Source organism: Gracilinanus agilis, chromosome 2 (assembly GCF_016433145.1).
Source record: "Gracilinanus agilis isolate LMUSP501 chromosome 2, AgileGrace, whole genome shotgun sequence".
Taxonomy (NCBI): Eukaryota; Metazoa; Chordata; class Mammalia; order Didelphimorphia; family Didelphidae; genus Gracilinanus; species Gracilinanus agilis.
Window position 1 is genome coordinate 481,367,303 of NC_058131.1, and position 16,560 is coordinate 481,383,862.

General features: G+C 35.6%; 1 protein-coding gene across 1 annotated transcript in view; it reads right to left on the reverse strand.

Annotated features, from left to right (window-relative positions):
• NEK9 (NIMA related kinase 9) overlaps positions 1-16,560 on the reverse strand; it is a 44,696-nt gene that overhangs the window by 18,464 nt on the left and 9,672 nt on the right. Inside the window, exons 3-10 of the mRNA XM_044664946.1 lie at positions 14,948-15,003; positions 14,334-14,404; positions 13,018-13,123; positions 10,672-10,803; positions 8,286-8,396; positions 7,410-7,474; positions 5,522-5,572; positions 4,742-4,934 (exon numbers count right to left, since the gene is read on the reverse strand). Coding sequence (XP_044520881.1) covers positions 4,742-4,934; positions 5,522-5,572; positions 7,410-7,474; positions 8,286-8,396; positions 10,672-10,803; positions 13,018-13,123; positions 14,334-14,404; positions 14,948-15,003 — 785 coding nt within the window. The remainder of the gene's footprint in view (positions 1-4,741; positions 4,935-5,521; positions 5,573-7,409; positions 7,475-8,285; positions 8,397-10,671; positions 10,804-13,017; positions 13,124-14,333; positions 14,405-14,947; positions 15,004-16,560) is intronic.

Genomic DNA, 16,560 nt, shown 5'->3' on the forward strand with positions numbered 1-16,560 from the left:
GGGGGCGGGGGTTGAAGGGGAAAGGTGGAGCATGAATCATGTAACCATGTTAAAAATGAATATTAATAAATGTTAAAAAAAATGAGTATTATAAACAGAAAAAAAAAAAAAAAAGGTCAATGCCACTGGATCAAAGGATACATGGAGAGAAGGGCAGCTAGGCGCACAGTAGATAGCATGCCTAGCCTGTTGTCCAAATCTGGCCCTAGATACTTACTAGCTGGGTGACCCTGGACAAATCACTTAACCCTATTTGTCCCAGTTTCCTTATCTGTAAAATGAGCTGGAGATGGAAATGGCAAAACACTTTAGTATCTTTGTCAAGAAAACCCCAAATGGGGTCAGGAAGAGTAGGACACACTGAAAAGTGACCAAACAAAGATGTAAGAAGACAGGAAAGGTAGGAGGGGCTATATTATGAAGCATTTTGAATTTGATGATGGAGGGGATAGAGAGCCACAGGAGTTTACTTAGTAGAAAATGACATGGTCAGACCTGTGCTTTAGGGAAATGGAAGACAGATTGGAGTGGGGAAGAGTCTTAAGGTAGGGAGACCCATTAAGAGGCAACTGCAATAATCCAAGTGTAAAGTGATAAAGTGATATCATCCTGTGTGATGACAGAGTCAGAGGAGGGACGGGGATTATACAAGAGATGCTGCAGAGGTGAAATCAATAAGTCTTGTCAACAGATTGCATGGGGGGCTGAGAAATGGTGAGGAATCCAGCATAATGCTTAAACTGGTAGCCTATGGGAAAGGAAGGATGTTGGTGCCCCTTTCGGTAATAAGGAGGGGTATGGAGAAGAAAGTAAGGAATTTTAATAGGAAAGATGAGTTCCATTTTGGACACTTTGAGTTTAAGATGTCTACTGGACATCTAATTTGAGATATCTGAAAGGCAGATGGAGAGGAAAGACTTGGAAGTAAGCAGAGAGGTTGGGGTAGATTTGACAATCTAACCATCAGTATAGAGATGATAATTAAGTCCAAGTGAACTGATGAGATCACTAAGTCTCCTGTCCCCTATTATCATTTCCAAGGTAAGAAGCTATAAAATTCATTGAAGATGATGAGAGAAAAACACTCTTATTCTGGGAATCACTTAGTCGCAGAGTTGGAAGACATCTCTTGAATATGTCTAATCTTCCTTCACTGTTAGCCTGTGGTCTCAAATATATGCTTTAAAATCATTATGATAAGATCTTTCTATACCTATAGTTATTATTTTAGTTTGAGTATTAAATTTTATCAGAGGCGTTCTCAGTATCTAATGTTATGATAACAAAGTCTTTATTTTTTTCTTGTTGGTAATTTAATAGCAGAAAAACAATCCTTGAATTACATTTATGTGTCCCTTTTGTTTATGATGGATAACTTTTGGGGCTATGTCTCTTTCTGTTTTTATGTCAATATTCAGGAATGATATTGGTCTGTGGTTTCCCTTCTTGGCTTGGTCTTCAATAGGTATTTGCCAAACAGAATGAGTTAAAAAAAATGACTTTTTCTTTGTACTCTGAAATTGTCTGTATATTATTATTGGAATTATTTGTTCATTAATTTGAAAAGTTCTTAGCACTGTCAAATGGCTCAACTTCAGAAACTGAAATGATTTTATCAATGAAAATTAGGCAATACCATTTGCTTTGCCACTGCACCCAAAGGATTGCGGAACCTTTCCATCTGACTTGTAACTGAAACCTTCCATTTGGGTTGTCTCCCCCAGTAGAATGACAGCTGACCGAGAAAGAGGACTGCTTTATGTTTCTATTTATATCTCTTGCACTTAACAGAGTGCTTCATCAATGCTTTTTTTTCATTAATTCATCTAGCTTTCCATCGATCCATGCACACACATGTATTGGTAGAAATTCATGTGTGAATCTGTCTGGGGTTGGAAACTTGTGGCCTGGCAGTTCTTTAACGATCCATCTGATGATGACTTCTGAGATTAGGCTACTCAAACTGCTCACTTCTTGTTCTCTTAGGAATTTTAGGTTTTTAATTATTTTAATTATTTTAATTATTCTTTTTTTTTGTTCAAACAAGCCTTTACTTTCTGTCTTATTAACAATTCTAAGAAGGGCAAAGGCTAGATAATTGGGGTTAAGTGGCTTGCACGGGGCCAGACAGCTAGGAATTATCTGAGGCAAAATTTGAACCCAGGTCCTCCCAACTCCATGCTTTGTACTCTATCTAACCATGCTACCTAGTTGCCCCTCTCCATTTAAAAAAAAAATAAATTTTTTTTTAACCCGTACCTTCCATCTTGGAGTCAATACTGGGTATTGGCTATTGGCTCCAAGGCAGAAGAGTGGTAAGGGCTAGCTAGGCAATGGGGGTTAAGTGACTGCCCAGGGTCATACAGCTGGGAAGTGTCTGAGGCCAGATCTGAACTTACGCCTCTAGGCTTGGCTCTCAATCCACTGAACTACCCAGCTGCTCCCCCCGCCCCTTTTAAAAAAAAGATTCTCAAATCTATAAGCACATATCTCAATCTCTAAAAATAGTATTCTTATTTCTTCTCCTTGGGCTATTTTTCATTTCTAATGTCCATGATTTGGATTTGTGCTTTAAAAAATTAAGACTTAATTATTTATCAGGTTTTTTGGTATTTTCATAAAGCAAATGTTGAATTTATTTTTTCTTTTTAAATATTTTCTTGCAATACAAGCCATTACCCAATTGAAAACCTGTCAAAGGATATAAACAAGTAGTTTTCAGATGAAGAAATTAAAGCTATCAGTAATCATATGAAAAAATGTTCCAAATAATTCTTGATTAGAGAAATGGAAATTAAAACAACTCTGAGGTGCCACCTCACACCTATCCAGATTGGCCAATATGACAGTAAAGGAAAGGAACAAATGAAGGGGATTTAGCAAAATTGGGACACTAATATATTGTTGATGGAGTTGTGAACTGATTGAACTATTTTCGAGGACAATTTGGAACAATGCCTAAAGGACTGTAAAATAGTACATACTTTGATTACAATTTCTAGGTCTGTATCCTAAAGAGATCAAAAAAAGGGGAAAGGACCTACCTATAAAAAAATATTCATAGCTTCTCTTTATGTGAAATTATTATTATTATTATTGGAAATTAAGGGGATGTCCATCAACTGGGGAATGGCTAAACAAACTGTGGTATATGATGGTGATGGAATACTATTGTGCTATAAGAAATGATGAACAAGATGATTTCAGAAAGAGCTGGAAAGATCTACATGAATGGATGTAGAGTCAAGTAAGCAGAACCAGGAGAACATTGTACATAGTAACAGCGATATTGTAGAAAGATCAGCTGTGAAAGATTTAGATACTCTCAGCAAAACAATGATCTATGACAATTCTAAAGGACTTCCATCAAAGAATGTTATCCACCCTCCAGAGAAAGAACTGTTGGAGTTGGAATGTGGAAGAAAGCACATGATTTTTCCCTTTAGTTTATTTGGGTTTTTATTTTGGGGTATTGGTTTTGTATGAGTATCTTACAATATGGAAATATGTTTTGTAGGATTATACATGAATAACCCAGATCAAATTGCTTTACCATCTCCAGGGAGAGGGAGGGAAACAATTTAGATCTTATAACTTCAGGATACTTATGTATAAAATTGTTATTACATGTAATTTGTAAAATAAAATAGCTTTACAAAAAAACAAAACAAAACAACAAAAACACATTTTCTTGCTTTCAATTGTACTGATATATACAATGATTTGGATACTTTTTTGGGGGGTTGGGGTGTGTGTATGTATGTGTGTGTTGTTCTCTAGGTTTTTTTAGGTACAGATTTCCTTAATTTTTTTCTGCTAACAGAGGTATTCAATGCTACATGACCATGCCTCTTAAGATTATTTAGTATCTCTATAATCTCATAGTTCTTATAAGTTCTATTTTGCTGTCAATGAATAACAATCATTAATACCTTAAAATTTTTTTTCTTAAGAGCCCTTTCTATTCTACTTCCTTCTTTCTCCCTTTCCCTATAAACACTATTTCTCTAACAACCTTATGAAATCCTTAGTGATTTATCCAATACAATGTTCTGAGTGTTCTCACACTTTTAAAGTAACCACTTCATTTTGGATGTTTTAATTACTTATTGTTTTTGCTAAGTGGGACCATTTATTATTCTTGGAATTTTTTTTTAAAACCCTTACCTTTCCTCTTAGAATCAATACACGGTGTATTGGTTCTAGGCAGAATAGAAGTGAGAGCTAGGCAATGGGGGTTAAGTGACTTATCCAGGGTTATACAGTTGGGAAGCATCTGAGGCCAAATTTGAACCCAGGAACTCACAACTCTAGGCCTGGCTATCAATTCACTGAGCCACCTAGCTACCCCCCACTTGGAAATTCTTTTACATGTAATTTATGATTTCGGCCACAGCTTTAATGAAACATGGGTTCTTTCTTTTGCCAGTAAATTACAGGGAACCAAACTGTATAACAAGATTAACATTCATTCTCTAGCAGGTTAATTTTCTTGAACCCTTTCTTTTGCAAAAAAACTTACCACAAATCTCAGAATGTGGTCAAGAGGCTACCTCTTTAATGAAAATCTGTAACCTCTCAGTCCACAATGACAGAATCTCCTTATATTTTCTTTCTATTCCTCTTTAATTACTGAATGAGTTTTTGGAATTTTTCTGACTTGTTTCTGGGATCCTGTGTTGCAGTCCAGTACACATATATGCTTAGCATGGTGGACTAGAAAAGAATTTCTCTCACTTACCACCCAGGTGTATAGCTCCTTCTCCACTGTCACCACAGCAAAGTGGGTATTGCCTGCACACACCTGCCGGGCACTACATCCACTCTTGATGACATCTAGCTTCTGTGGAGTGGATTTTCCACCTCCCCAAACATAAACCTCACTGGTCCGTGATGTAACCACTGCAATGGGAGTCTCATTCGCAGTACTTGACCTGCACAAAAAACCCACAAAACATGTACTAATATAATAAATACTAAATCAAAATGGGGACAGCTAGGTGGCTCAGAGAGTAGACAGCCAGGCCTAAAGATGGGAGATCCTGGTTCAAATGTGAACTCAGACACTTCTTAGCTGTGTGACCCCAGGCAAATCACTTAACCCCCACTGCCTAGCCCCTATTGCTCTTTTGCCTTGGAACCAATACATAATACTGATTCTAAGACAAAAGGAAAGGGTTAAAAAAAATTCTAAATCAAAATGGAATGTTTCTGGTTGAGTTGGTAGTTTTCTTTCTCACCAATATATTACAATCCTAATCCTTGATTACAACATACTTTTAGTTCTAGCACTGCAACTTTCTAACAGCTTTGTCAAGATACCTTAATTAATCTGGAGTACTCATACTTTAATGTTTACTATGTTATCCACTCTCATATAGGATTTTTGGCCAATCCACACCACATTCCTCTTCAGAAATGAATTTCAGAAAAGTTAAACAAAAATAAATGGCATTAGACTAAGCACAGATCAAAGTAAAGGCAAATTATTAAGGATCTCTACTAAACATGGTGCATTTACCTTGGTCTCTTTGTTGGCCCATTAAGCAGTGTGACTTTTTCCTCCATTTCCCTGCCAGAAGAGAGATAAAAATACATCAAACCATAAGATGGTGACATTTATCTTGTGATAGCTCACTTTATTAGACACTGTTAGATTCCTACTATACTAGAAGATTATAGCTTCAGGGGTGGAAAAGATCTCAGAAGTCATTTACTTCTCCATTATATAGATGAGGAAACTGAGTGATTTAAATGACTTGCTTAAATTCACATAGGTACTACATGGCAGAACTAGGATATGAAACCAAGTCCTTCTGTTGCTAAAGCCTTGGTTCTTTCCATGGAACTGTGTTGCCTCTATGATTAATCTGAATCCTTTTCTAAATCCAAGTATAGGTATAGCCTGTATGAACCTGATTAAGTAGCTCCACGAAAACAAAATATAAATGAAATGACATTTTGAGGATCAATTAATTTCATAGGATAATGCAATAAATGATATTGTTGGACAATGAGTTGAACAAAATCAAACATTTCACAACTTCATGACAGGGTTGGATCAAAGATATTATATTTTTGTATATATTAATAGAAAAATTTATTAATGATATTATTGTCAAACTATGCTAGTCAAGCACCATCACCTTCCTCTATCACAATGTTTGACTGATTTTGCTCTTGGAGGCACAGCATGATGTAGCAGATAGCATGCTGGACCTGTAATCACAAAAACCTGGTTTCGAATCCCACCTGAGGCATGTATTAGTTATGTGACAAACCACTTAACTTCTGTGCCTCAGGTTCATTTATAAAATAAGAAGATTGCTTTTGATGGCCTCTAAGATTTCTTCTAGCTCTAAATCTATGACCATGTGAACGTTCCACAGGGTATGCTTCTACACTATAAAATAATAGCCCTGTCATAATTTGCAACAGCAAACTGAGTGCAAGTTCCTTTTGATTCACAGATGTGAAGTACAGAACTCTTCCCAATGTGTAAATAGAATTAGCTCGAGCCCATTAATAGTCAAAAATCTACTCAACCTAGGCGTGCTAATGATGTAATCCTCACCTTCCTTAGTGGGGAGGGGAGACGAGTTACCCACACGTGACAATAAGTAACAAATCAAGAATAAGGGACTGCCTTTTGGGCAGTCCAAATCAATGTAGAAACTGCCATTTGTCCATTTGAATTAGAGGTGGACCACAGGAAGTGATGAAAGACACTATCTCTTTAAGTAAGTTAGTGAACTTCCTGTGGGGGCAGTTGCCGTCTCGAACTGGGAGCAGAAGCATCTCCTGAGACCACAAAGAGCTTACACTCTATATTGTCACGTGGGTAAGTTAGGCTGACTTCCTTGGCCTAGCTGGCCAATTCTAAACTCTGCCTATCTGGCTGTTGGGCCTTGTGGCTTACAGCTTCATTTATTTAGCCCTTTAACCTTCTCTCTCCGTCCAGGCCTTTGGCCTGGACTAGCCTCTCCCTTTCTCTTTATTCCTACTTTTTACCTACCAGATTGTAAATAAACTCCTCAACCAGATGCTGACTTGGGTCTGATTTAATTACGGAATCAACCTGAATTGTTGATTCCTGGTGGCCACACATTTTAATATATATCTATAAATACTTAAAATTTCCTTCTTACACCAATACAGAATCATCAATACACAACTGGAAAAACATAAGCTAGAAGGTGAAAGACCTGGATTTCCCTCAACTAACCAAAGCAGAAATTCTGGTGGGAAACTAAAAAACTTTAGAAATTAGAAATATCAGGCACAAATCAGAGGATACAAATATACAAACATCTTAAACTGAACTGCAAGCATTAGAATGGCTTTGTTAAATTTCTCTGAATGTGAATATTCTATAGAAAGGCAAAAGAAAGACTTGTTTGCACACTTACCTCCTGCGCTTACTGAGAAGTGGAAAATCCAGAAGCTCATCAGCAGTGGGCCTCTTCTCAGGATCCTGAGGGGAAAAAAAATGCAGAAAGGATTCTTTTTTTCTTTTACTTTAAACCCTTACCTTCTGTCCTAGTATTGATTTCAAAGCAGAAGAGTTGTAAGGGCTAGGCAGTTGGGGTTAAATGACTTGCCCAGGGCCAGACAGCTAGAAAGTGTCTGAGGCCACATTTGAACCCAGATCTTCAGGGCTCCAGCCTACTGTGCCACCTATCTCCCCCTGAGGGCTTGTTGTCAAGAAAATGCTGGGTTATGCATTTTGGATGTACATAAAAAAGGCTCAACAATATTCAAAGGTCATTTGTTAAATGCTGGCATATTTATTTGAAAAGATCTAATACCTTAGTTTCAACTTTCCAGCACCTACATTTATATGAAAATGGTAATGCATTATGTTTACTAGCCCTTGTTAATAATACCCACAAAGTAAATAAACAGGTACAAGGAGGTCATTTGATTTATTTATGATATATTTTGTAAATGAATATTTTTTACTTCCCACTGAGCAGAAAATAGGTAGTAAAATTGTATATTTAAACTGATCTTCTCAGGGAAACTTTCATTAAAGTTTTTTGGTGGGGAAAGACACAGTGTATAAACTATAATTTTTTCTGTGTATAGGTATAAATATATGGGACTCAGTATATATCTACAAATATACATACACACAAATATCTCATATATATTTATATATATACACATATATATCTGTGTTTATGTATAATACACACACACATCATTCCCTTAATTGCTTTGCCTCTTGGCCTTGTTTGTGTGATAAGATAGAAAATAAAAAACTGAAATCAAGTCATACTCACCTGATGAAGACATGAGTGAACCATCTGGATCAACTCTAAAGAATAATGGCTGGAATCAACTTCCATGGCCCGGATCCCTTGCACGATCTTCACACACAGATTAAGAGGATTCTAGGAGTCAATGATGAATGTATCATCTTCTGTACAAAAGAATGATGCTATATAGACTGAGTTTTTCAGTTTTGATTTTGTCATCTTTTTAAAGAAGTGGTGATTATTTTATGCCAATCCGTTTCTTTGCTTACTCAATACCCCTTCTGAGTCACTAGAGTGCATTTCTAAGATCCCTGGTTAGAGTCAGAGTTATGGTCTGATCATTACCCTGAATGTTGATAGCTGACCAACATGAGGGGCAAAAATTATGGACTGCAAAATCACAATATTGTAACTAAATGAACTACTGAGCCACATAAATGAGAAAAAAAAAATCATGACATGGCAAGGAAGAAGAGGCAAACCAAAAATTCCGGAGGTGAGGGATAGAAGCCATAACTCAAGGAATATCATAATCAGAACCCAATGAAAAGAAAAAGTGGAACAACCATGTTTCTTTGCCTCCGGTTGCAACTTTGTCCTGGAAGTAATTAATTGCACTTTGTTGTAGTGAAAAACGCAATGATTCTGGGTAGATAAATAACAAGACTCGAGATACAAGAAAGATGTTGAATAAGGGAGTTAATAATATTACTAAATATTACTAAAGAGGAAATGACTCAAAGTGAAATGTTAATTCGGGAAAAAAGACAAACACTGGTAAAATGAGTTGTTTTTGTCCGGAAGAAAGCAAAAATTATAAAAGCAGGAATTGGAATTAGAGCATTATGGTTACTAGGAGACTATGAAGCATGGCAATATATCATCTGGAACATTTATAGACAAAAAAATCATGTTTTTCCTCTTCTCCATAAACACTTAGAAAAATAATTTGAATTTTTCAGTCTCTCTGTGGTTTTTAAAGTTTTCATTCAAAATAAGTAGTGAAGCATTAAATGATTTGCCCAGTATCAAGGTAGCTATAAAACTCTGGCCTACCAACTTCAAGTTCTTTATATTAATTATTTAGGCATACTGCTTTCACTGAGGAACTCAAGTCGGGGAAAGATAAAGGATTATAAGGACAAGATATTCACTGACTATAAAAGCAATGCCATTCAAGTTAATGTGTGATTTGGATTTTATAATGGAAACCTCAGTGTGTGTGAGAGGCAGGATTTCTGAGTTTAGAACATAATGGGTTCAATGAAGGTGTCAAAGAATATGAACAAACAATTCTCAAAAAAAGAAATGCCAACCATTAGAAGCTCTCCTTCAGATCACTAATATGAGAAATGCATATTAAAACAACTCTACACTAGACTGGCAAAATCAGTGTTGGAGAGGCAGTAGGAAGACAGGCACATATATTATAATATTGGTAGAGCTTGATCTAAACAATCTGGAAAACAATTAGAACTATGCTTTAAAAATAAGGAAAAGGAGAGAGAGATTGTCCAAAATATTTATTTCCTTTGATTCAGAGATCCTGTTGCTAAGCATATACTCTAAGGAGGTTAAAGTCAGAAAGGTCCCATATATACTAAAACATAAATAAAAAATTTTTGTGGTAGGAAAACAAAGCAGGAACCCATACTGGGGAATGACTAAATAAGTGGTAGTACATGAATGCAAAGGATAACTTCTGTAAGAAGCAATGAATATGAAGAATACAGAAAAGTTTGGGAGGACTTACATGAACTGATGTATAGTGAAGTAAGCTGAATCAAGAAAACAACACTTAAAATGAATTTAACAATGTAAATGTAGAACATAATAAAAAATGAATGTTATAATGCCCAAGCTTAGTCAGAGAAAAGATGAGAAAATTTATCTTTCTGTCTTCAATAGAGAGATTAGGACATGAGGATAAAGGAAGGCTATAGACATGGAATAACTTATATGTTGTCCGATGTGACTGATACCTTGTTTGGTTTTACTGAACTGATTTTTCTTTTTAAATTTTTGTCATCAGGGAAAGCTCATTGGAGATAGAGAAGGAGAAATGGCTATGTTTGGAAATGAATGTGATTTAAAAACAAAAGAAAACAGTTAATCTAGTTCCTGAAATGGGAATATTCTACCATCACATTCAATTAATTTTTATAGTTTATACCTGTTTGCAGATGCATACCTATAATATGAGGATAGTATTTGTATTGAACTACCTATCTCAGAGTTGTTATGAGGAAAATCCTTTGTAAACTATAAAGTAGAACATAAAATTAAGTTATTATCATAATACCACAAATATTAAAAAGAACAAATTTAACTAAATAAGGATCTCACAAATGAATTTTTTCATGTAAACTAATTTTTAACACCTTTATATAGTGAAAATAAACCAACTTACTGTTGCATCAAAGGTCCTCTTCAGGGTGAGCAGTTCAAAAATAACACAACCTACTGCCCAGATATCAGACTTGAAGTTGTATTTCACCCCCTGGCAGAGTTCTGGAGACATGTAGTATGGGGTTCCTACAAGCTGAACAACAACAAAATAATTTTTAAAAATCACCTTTTAATTAATCCAGTCTCCTAAGTTCCTATTGCTAATAGCTCAATGTTAAACTTGAGTTTCTAGATGATTTTAGAGGCCTCAAATGAAATATCAGATGCAGAATTTAGTTATATGATGCATGTATGGCTCCTCTAAGGAAGTATTATCAGTCTTTTCAGTTCAAACTTACTGAGTACCTATTAAATAAGAAACACTTGGAAAGAGAAAGCAGTGAAGCCATTTGAGAAGCTCAAGTGCCCTAGGATTTCCATCAGACAACAGCCATTAACATTTAAGACACATTTTGAGCTTTATAAATGCAAATATCTTCCGCTAAAAGTTCCCCAAAGGGAAAAAAAAGCTAAAGGTAAGGTGAGTAAAATGATGTGATGGAGTTAATAATGGTTTCACTAAAATGCATTGCTCTCAAAGCAACATTTATCCTGTCTTGATTTTCCTGCATTTGCTCCCATTTTGAGAAGAATTTCCAGCTACTGGAATGGTTTTCGGATTATGTTCCAAGTCCATCAATATGGAGGCTTTCGTATCCTAAAAGAAGAGATTACAAATTCTCCAACAGACACCCGCTTTTACTAAGTTTGAGAGTCATCATTTTGTTCAGTTATTTGGTTTAACTCAATAAACAAATATCTACTATGCGCTCAACACTATGGTGCTGGAAGAGATACAAAGATTTTGTTTCTGCCATTGTGTAACACATAGTAGAGGTGATATGGAACACAAACAACTAAAATACAAGAGATATACAAAGTTTCAGGTAAAGGCCAAGGAAAGATAAATTTTCCAACTTGCTAGGACCAGGAAAATCAGGGAGGTTTCAGAGAAGGGGTAATCTTAGGTTAGGTCTTGAAGGATGGGTAGAATTTAAACAGAAAGAAGGGAGGGTATAAATAAAGGCAGGAAGCTAGATGAATTTTTTTAGAAGAAAAGGGTTAAGTTTTGTTTTATGTAATTTTTTCCCTTAAATTTTAACTGACTAAACAAAAGCAATTGTAAATTAAGGCTTCAATAATGTCCTTGATTCTCTCCCTAAAAGCTCACTGGCTGGATATCAATATCCATAACAGTCTGAATTCCTAAAGTAGTGATTCACCCCCAGGATGTTTCTGATAATTTCTGGAGATGTCTAGAAGTTGTTTTAAAACAATATTTTAATTTAATAATGTTTAAATTGTTTAAGAAGACTATAAAATTAAACAACCAATAGAGTTTTATGACTCCTATATGAATACTCCAAACAAATCCTAAAGGATAGGAATCACTACTCTTTTTTTTTTTTTTTAAAACCCCTCACCTTCCATCTTAGAACCAATAATTGGGATAAAATTACTTGCCTATAGTTACACAGCTAAGAAGTGTCTGAGACCACATTTGAACCCAGGACACCTCTTGTCTTCATGCCTGACTATCTTCTGAGTCACCTAGCTGCCCCCACTCCTCTTTTTTACAGATGTTCCTTTGAGATCAAGATTTAATGGGGAAACCTTAGTTTAGTCTATATATGATATTTCTGAACAGACTGTTTTCTAAATTTCTAATTTCCATTTGTGGTTTATGGTTTGTCCCTGAGCCAGGAGCTATGAAATTTTGAATACCTTGATCCACAGCATTAGTTAAGATACATAAAAACAAAGCGACAGTCACCAAAGGACCTGGGAAGGCGAAAGTATTAATAATTTTCCCCCCAAAGTAAAGCATTTTGTTAAGTTCAGAAGAGTCTTTAACTAGTGTTGAGGGAGAATTTAAAAATAGGGCTGTGTATAGACAAAGATTTCTGAAAGCAGAAACATAAAAAAATTCTAAGTTCTAAGAAAAATGCTTCCTGAAACCTTAGGTGTGAATAATTTCTAAACAATGGCTTAAGGACTATGAGACATGTATAGTGCTGTGGAAAGAGCACTGCATGGACTCCATAGGCAGAGGATTTGAGTTCAAAGACCACTTCTGACACTGACTAATTTTATGACTTTTGGCAAGACATTTAAACGTTTAGACTTCAGTTTTCACATTTGTAAAACAAGGGGCTGCCCCAATGGCCTTTTGGGTCATTCCTAATTCTAAGGCTAGGATCCTAAGAACTAAATGGCATGGACAGAGGATGCAAAATTTCTATAACCCACAGTAGGAAAAAAAAAGTGGAAAAATCACTAACTTAAGACAATGGCAATATATACTTACAGTTTCAGCCATGGAGTATTCAGAATTAAGTTTCTTTGCCAGCCCATAATCTCCAAGTTTTATTAGGTTTGCCTTAGTTAGGAAAATATTTAAAGTTTTTATATCTCTGAAAAAGAGAGAGTACATATTCAATCCCAGTATTAGATTCTTTTTTTATCTTATTTCTTCAGGGTTCAAAGTATCCTAGTGACACTATTACTGCAGTGTGAGCACTATCATATTACTACCCAGATCTTTGTATAAGATCCTAGTCAAGTTTCAATGCAATGACTATCAATCTAACATACTCTATTTTGATATCCAAAAGAGGAAAAAATAACTTGAATCCTTAAACTCTCCAAAGAATTGGAATGTTTCCCACAGCAAATGAAGGCCTAGTGGAAGGGTGGGAGAGAAAGGTGATAAAAACCATATTCTAGGTCACTTTGGTCCCTGCAGACTAAATTGCCTGTCTTTGTCAAGCACAACTTTCTGGCAAACAGCTGCTTCAGATCAAGAGAAGTGAAAGTCATTTTACTATCTTACCCTTGTTTAGTTTCAGGGTCTCTAGCATACCAAGGGGAAAGAGACTATAAATCCCAGTAAGCAGTGTGGCCAAGCATGTTATGATTTTACAGGCTACATTTCTCAATGTTTTTTTATGTAATCAGCTTAAAGTAAGTTCTATTTGGTTCGTGCTTTGGCTTCTTCTGCTGAAGGCTGTGTCTAATTCATAGTAATAAAGTTAATTACATTCAGAAAAAAAAAAGTAGAATGCAACAACCACTACTGAACAAGTGTCAAAAAGAAGCATTGTTATAATTAATCTTCACTAATTAGTGATTTACTCAATAAAAGTCTTGGATTGGACATGGTCTCAAAATAATCTTACTCCTTGATTAGGAAAAATAAGACAATATAGTCATAACAGGAAAAATAAGAATGTTTTATTTAAATAAAAGAAATATAAGCAGAAAAAAATAGGGCTTGCTAAACATCTAAATGGCTCAGAGAATATAACTAACTTTTCATTTTAATTAACCTAATACAACTTCCTATGCAAGTGTAGGGCATGTTTGTGAATTTATTTAAATCTAAAGCGTATAGTTTTCACTACCAAATGTAGTCGTGCTTAGCTTATTAGGAAGATGTGTCTATAGCACAAATATGGTTTACTCTCAGGAACTAAGGATGACATTTGTTCTTTTCAGCTCTAAATTTTATTCTATAGAAAAAGATATTACTATTCTACCAAGAAAGCAAAAAATGCTCATGTGAGGTCCCTCTATTCTAGCCTACCCTGACCCTGGCTTCCTAGTCCTTCTCCCCCTCATTACCTATGGAGTATCCCAGCTCTGTGGATGCAGCTCACTGCTGATACAATCTGAAATAGGTACCAGACCACCATCTACAAGGAGAGAAAATATATTTAGTATTGAAACAACTCAATTCACTAAAAGGAAAACACAAAAGAAGATACAGCCAAACTTGGATTTCAAATGAAAGTAAATGTCCTTCTTGTTGGCTGAATAAAACAGAACAGAACAGCAGACATGGAAGGCAAAAGCAGATCATCATTATAAAACAGCTTTAAAGCAGTTTCAAAGTGCACCAGTGACACAGACTTTTGTGAACTTTTTGAAAAATACATGCTGGCAAGAAACCTAAGCAGGTTCTAAGGAGAGCTATAGATAAGAAAGCAATCAGTAAGCAGGAATGCAGACTAGGAGAACTCATAAGGCATCATTTTGTAGGAGTAAAAACTTTAAAAGCAGGTAAAAACAGCCCTCATCTTCACACAAGACTGTACTCTCGAATGTCCCAAACCTACAAAGGCTTTTTGACAGAAGACTGAGGAGCAGGTGAGAGGAGAGCAAACATAAGCAAAGAACCCCAGAAGTTAGAGTAATTAAAGAACAATTCTAGCCCCTTCCATATTAATCTGAAATACCTCTTCCTCAAACAATTTGTCCTTCTGACGCAGGATTTTATCATATAGGTTTCCTCCTAAAATTAAACAATGGAGAAAAGAACATTTAGAGAAAAGCTCTGCTTAATTAACAGAGACTGATGTTTGGCTCCTTTATCTTTTGGTGCTTTAACCACCCACATAGGAAAGGCAGAGCTCCTGAAGCTTCTTCAGATGAAAGACCATCTGCGGCTTTTCACTTTTTAAATAACTTATCAAAATTTTCTTTCAGGTAGCATTTCTCAAACTAGGGAAAACTCTGAATCTGAAAACCTATAGAAAGAAACCATAAATACTGCTTAGGAGAAACTGAGGAATACCCTAAAATGAGGTGGGAGAATCAAGGATATTTTAATTCAAAATAAAGGGAATTAAGCCTGTTACCAAGCAGGAAAAAAAATGCTGCATACATATAATTTCACATTTAACATTCTAGGAGGAAAATATTAAAATTCTCATGAAATTGCTATACACTTTGCATAAAGCACTAAGGTTCCACAAAACATAGTTGCCCCAAAGAAGGGCTCTTTACCCCAACATCATGTAGATTAATTGCCCCAAAAGCAAATAGAGTATTTTTAGAAAAGATGACAGAGGACAAAAAATCCTCACATGAAAATACTAGGTACAGGAATAGCTAGGTAGCTCATTGGATAGAGTGCCAGGTCTGAAGTCAGGAGGACCTGAGTTCTAATCTGCCCTGATATTTCTTACCTGTGTGACCCTGGGAAAATCACTTAACCTCAAATGCCTAGCCCTTCCCCATCTATCTTAAGAGTTGTTGCTAAGACATGAAGGATTTAAAAAAATTAAAAAAAAGCAAAAATACTGGGTAGGTGTTAAATAAAACTCAGGTCACATTGATCCTAAGAGAGGGAAAGGATTTTAGAGATCTTTTAGATCAGGCCTTGATATGATTAATTCTACTACCTGGCTTCCTCTGATGTTCTTTTACCAACTAGTGCCCTCTCTGATGATGAGATGTTTTGGCATACTTTACTAGACGAGACTGTTTTTATTTTCTTGCTAAGTGAAAAATGTAAGGTCTATCTTCAAGTTATCCCCAACCATTAATTTCTACCTAAGCTAAATTCTTCCCATTCAATAAGTGATTTTGATCACTGCTCTCCAACACATTTCCCTATAGAGACTGTCTTATTTTCTACTTGCATTTCTAAATCACATTTCAAGGTTAGCGAAACTTTGTGTCTTTAATTCCCTGAAATTTAGCAAGTAAAAGTTCCTTTAACTCTATCGTTTGCTTTCATTTATCCTAATTGAAGGTGAAAAAATTAACTTTCTGCAGTTCCTATTAATTCAGAAAATCACAATACAACTTTCAGGATCTAGGGCTGATTAGGATGAAGAATAAGCCAGAAATGCAAGAAATCAAATTATCTGAAAAAATGTCCTGAGACTTTTCTCCAATGAGGATAAAGATAGAAGATGCACACAACTATTAAGTATCTACTTTGCATAGAGCACTCTATTAGGTCCTAGGGAGATACAAAGCTCAAGTTAAGAGATGTATTCAAAGAACTTACAAACTAAGAATAATTTAGCTCCTCTATCTCCCCAGCAAATGGATGGTTCTA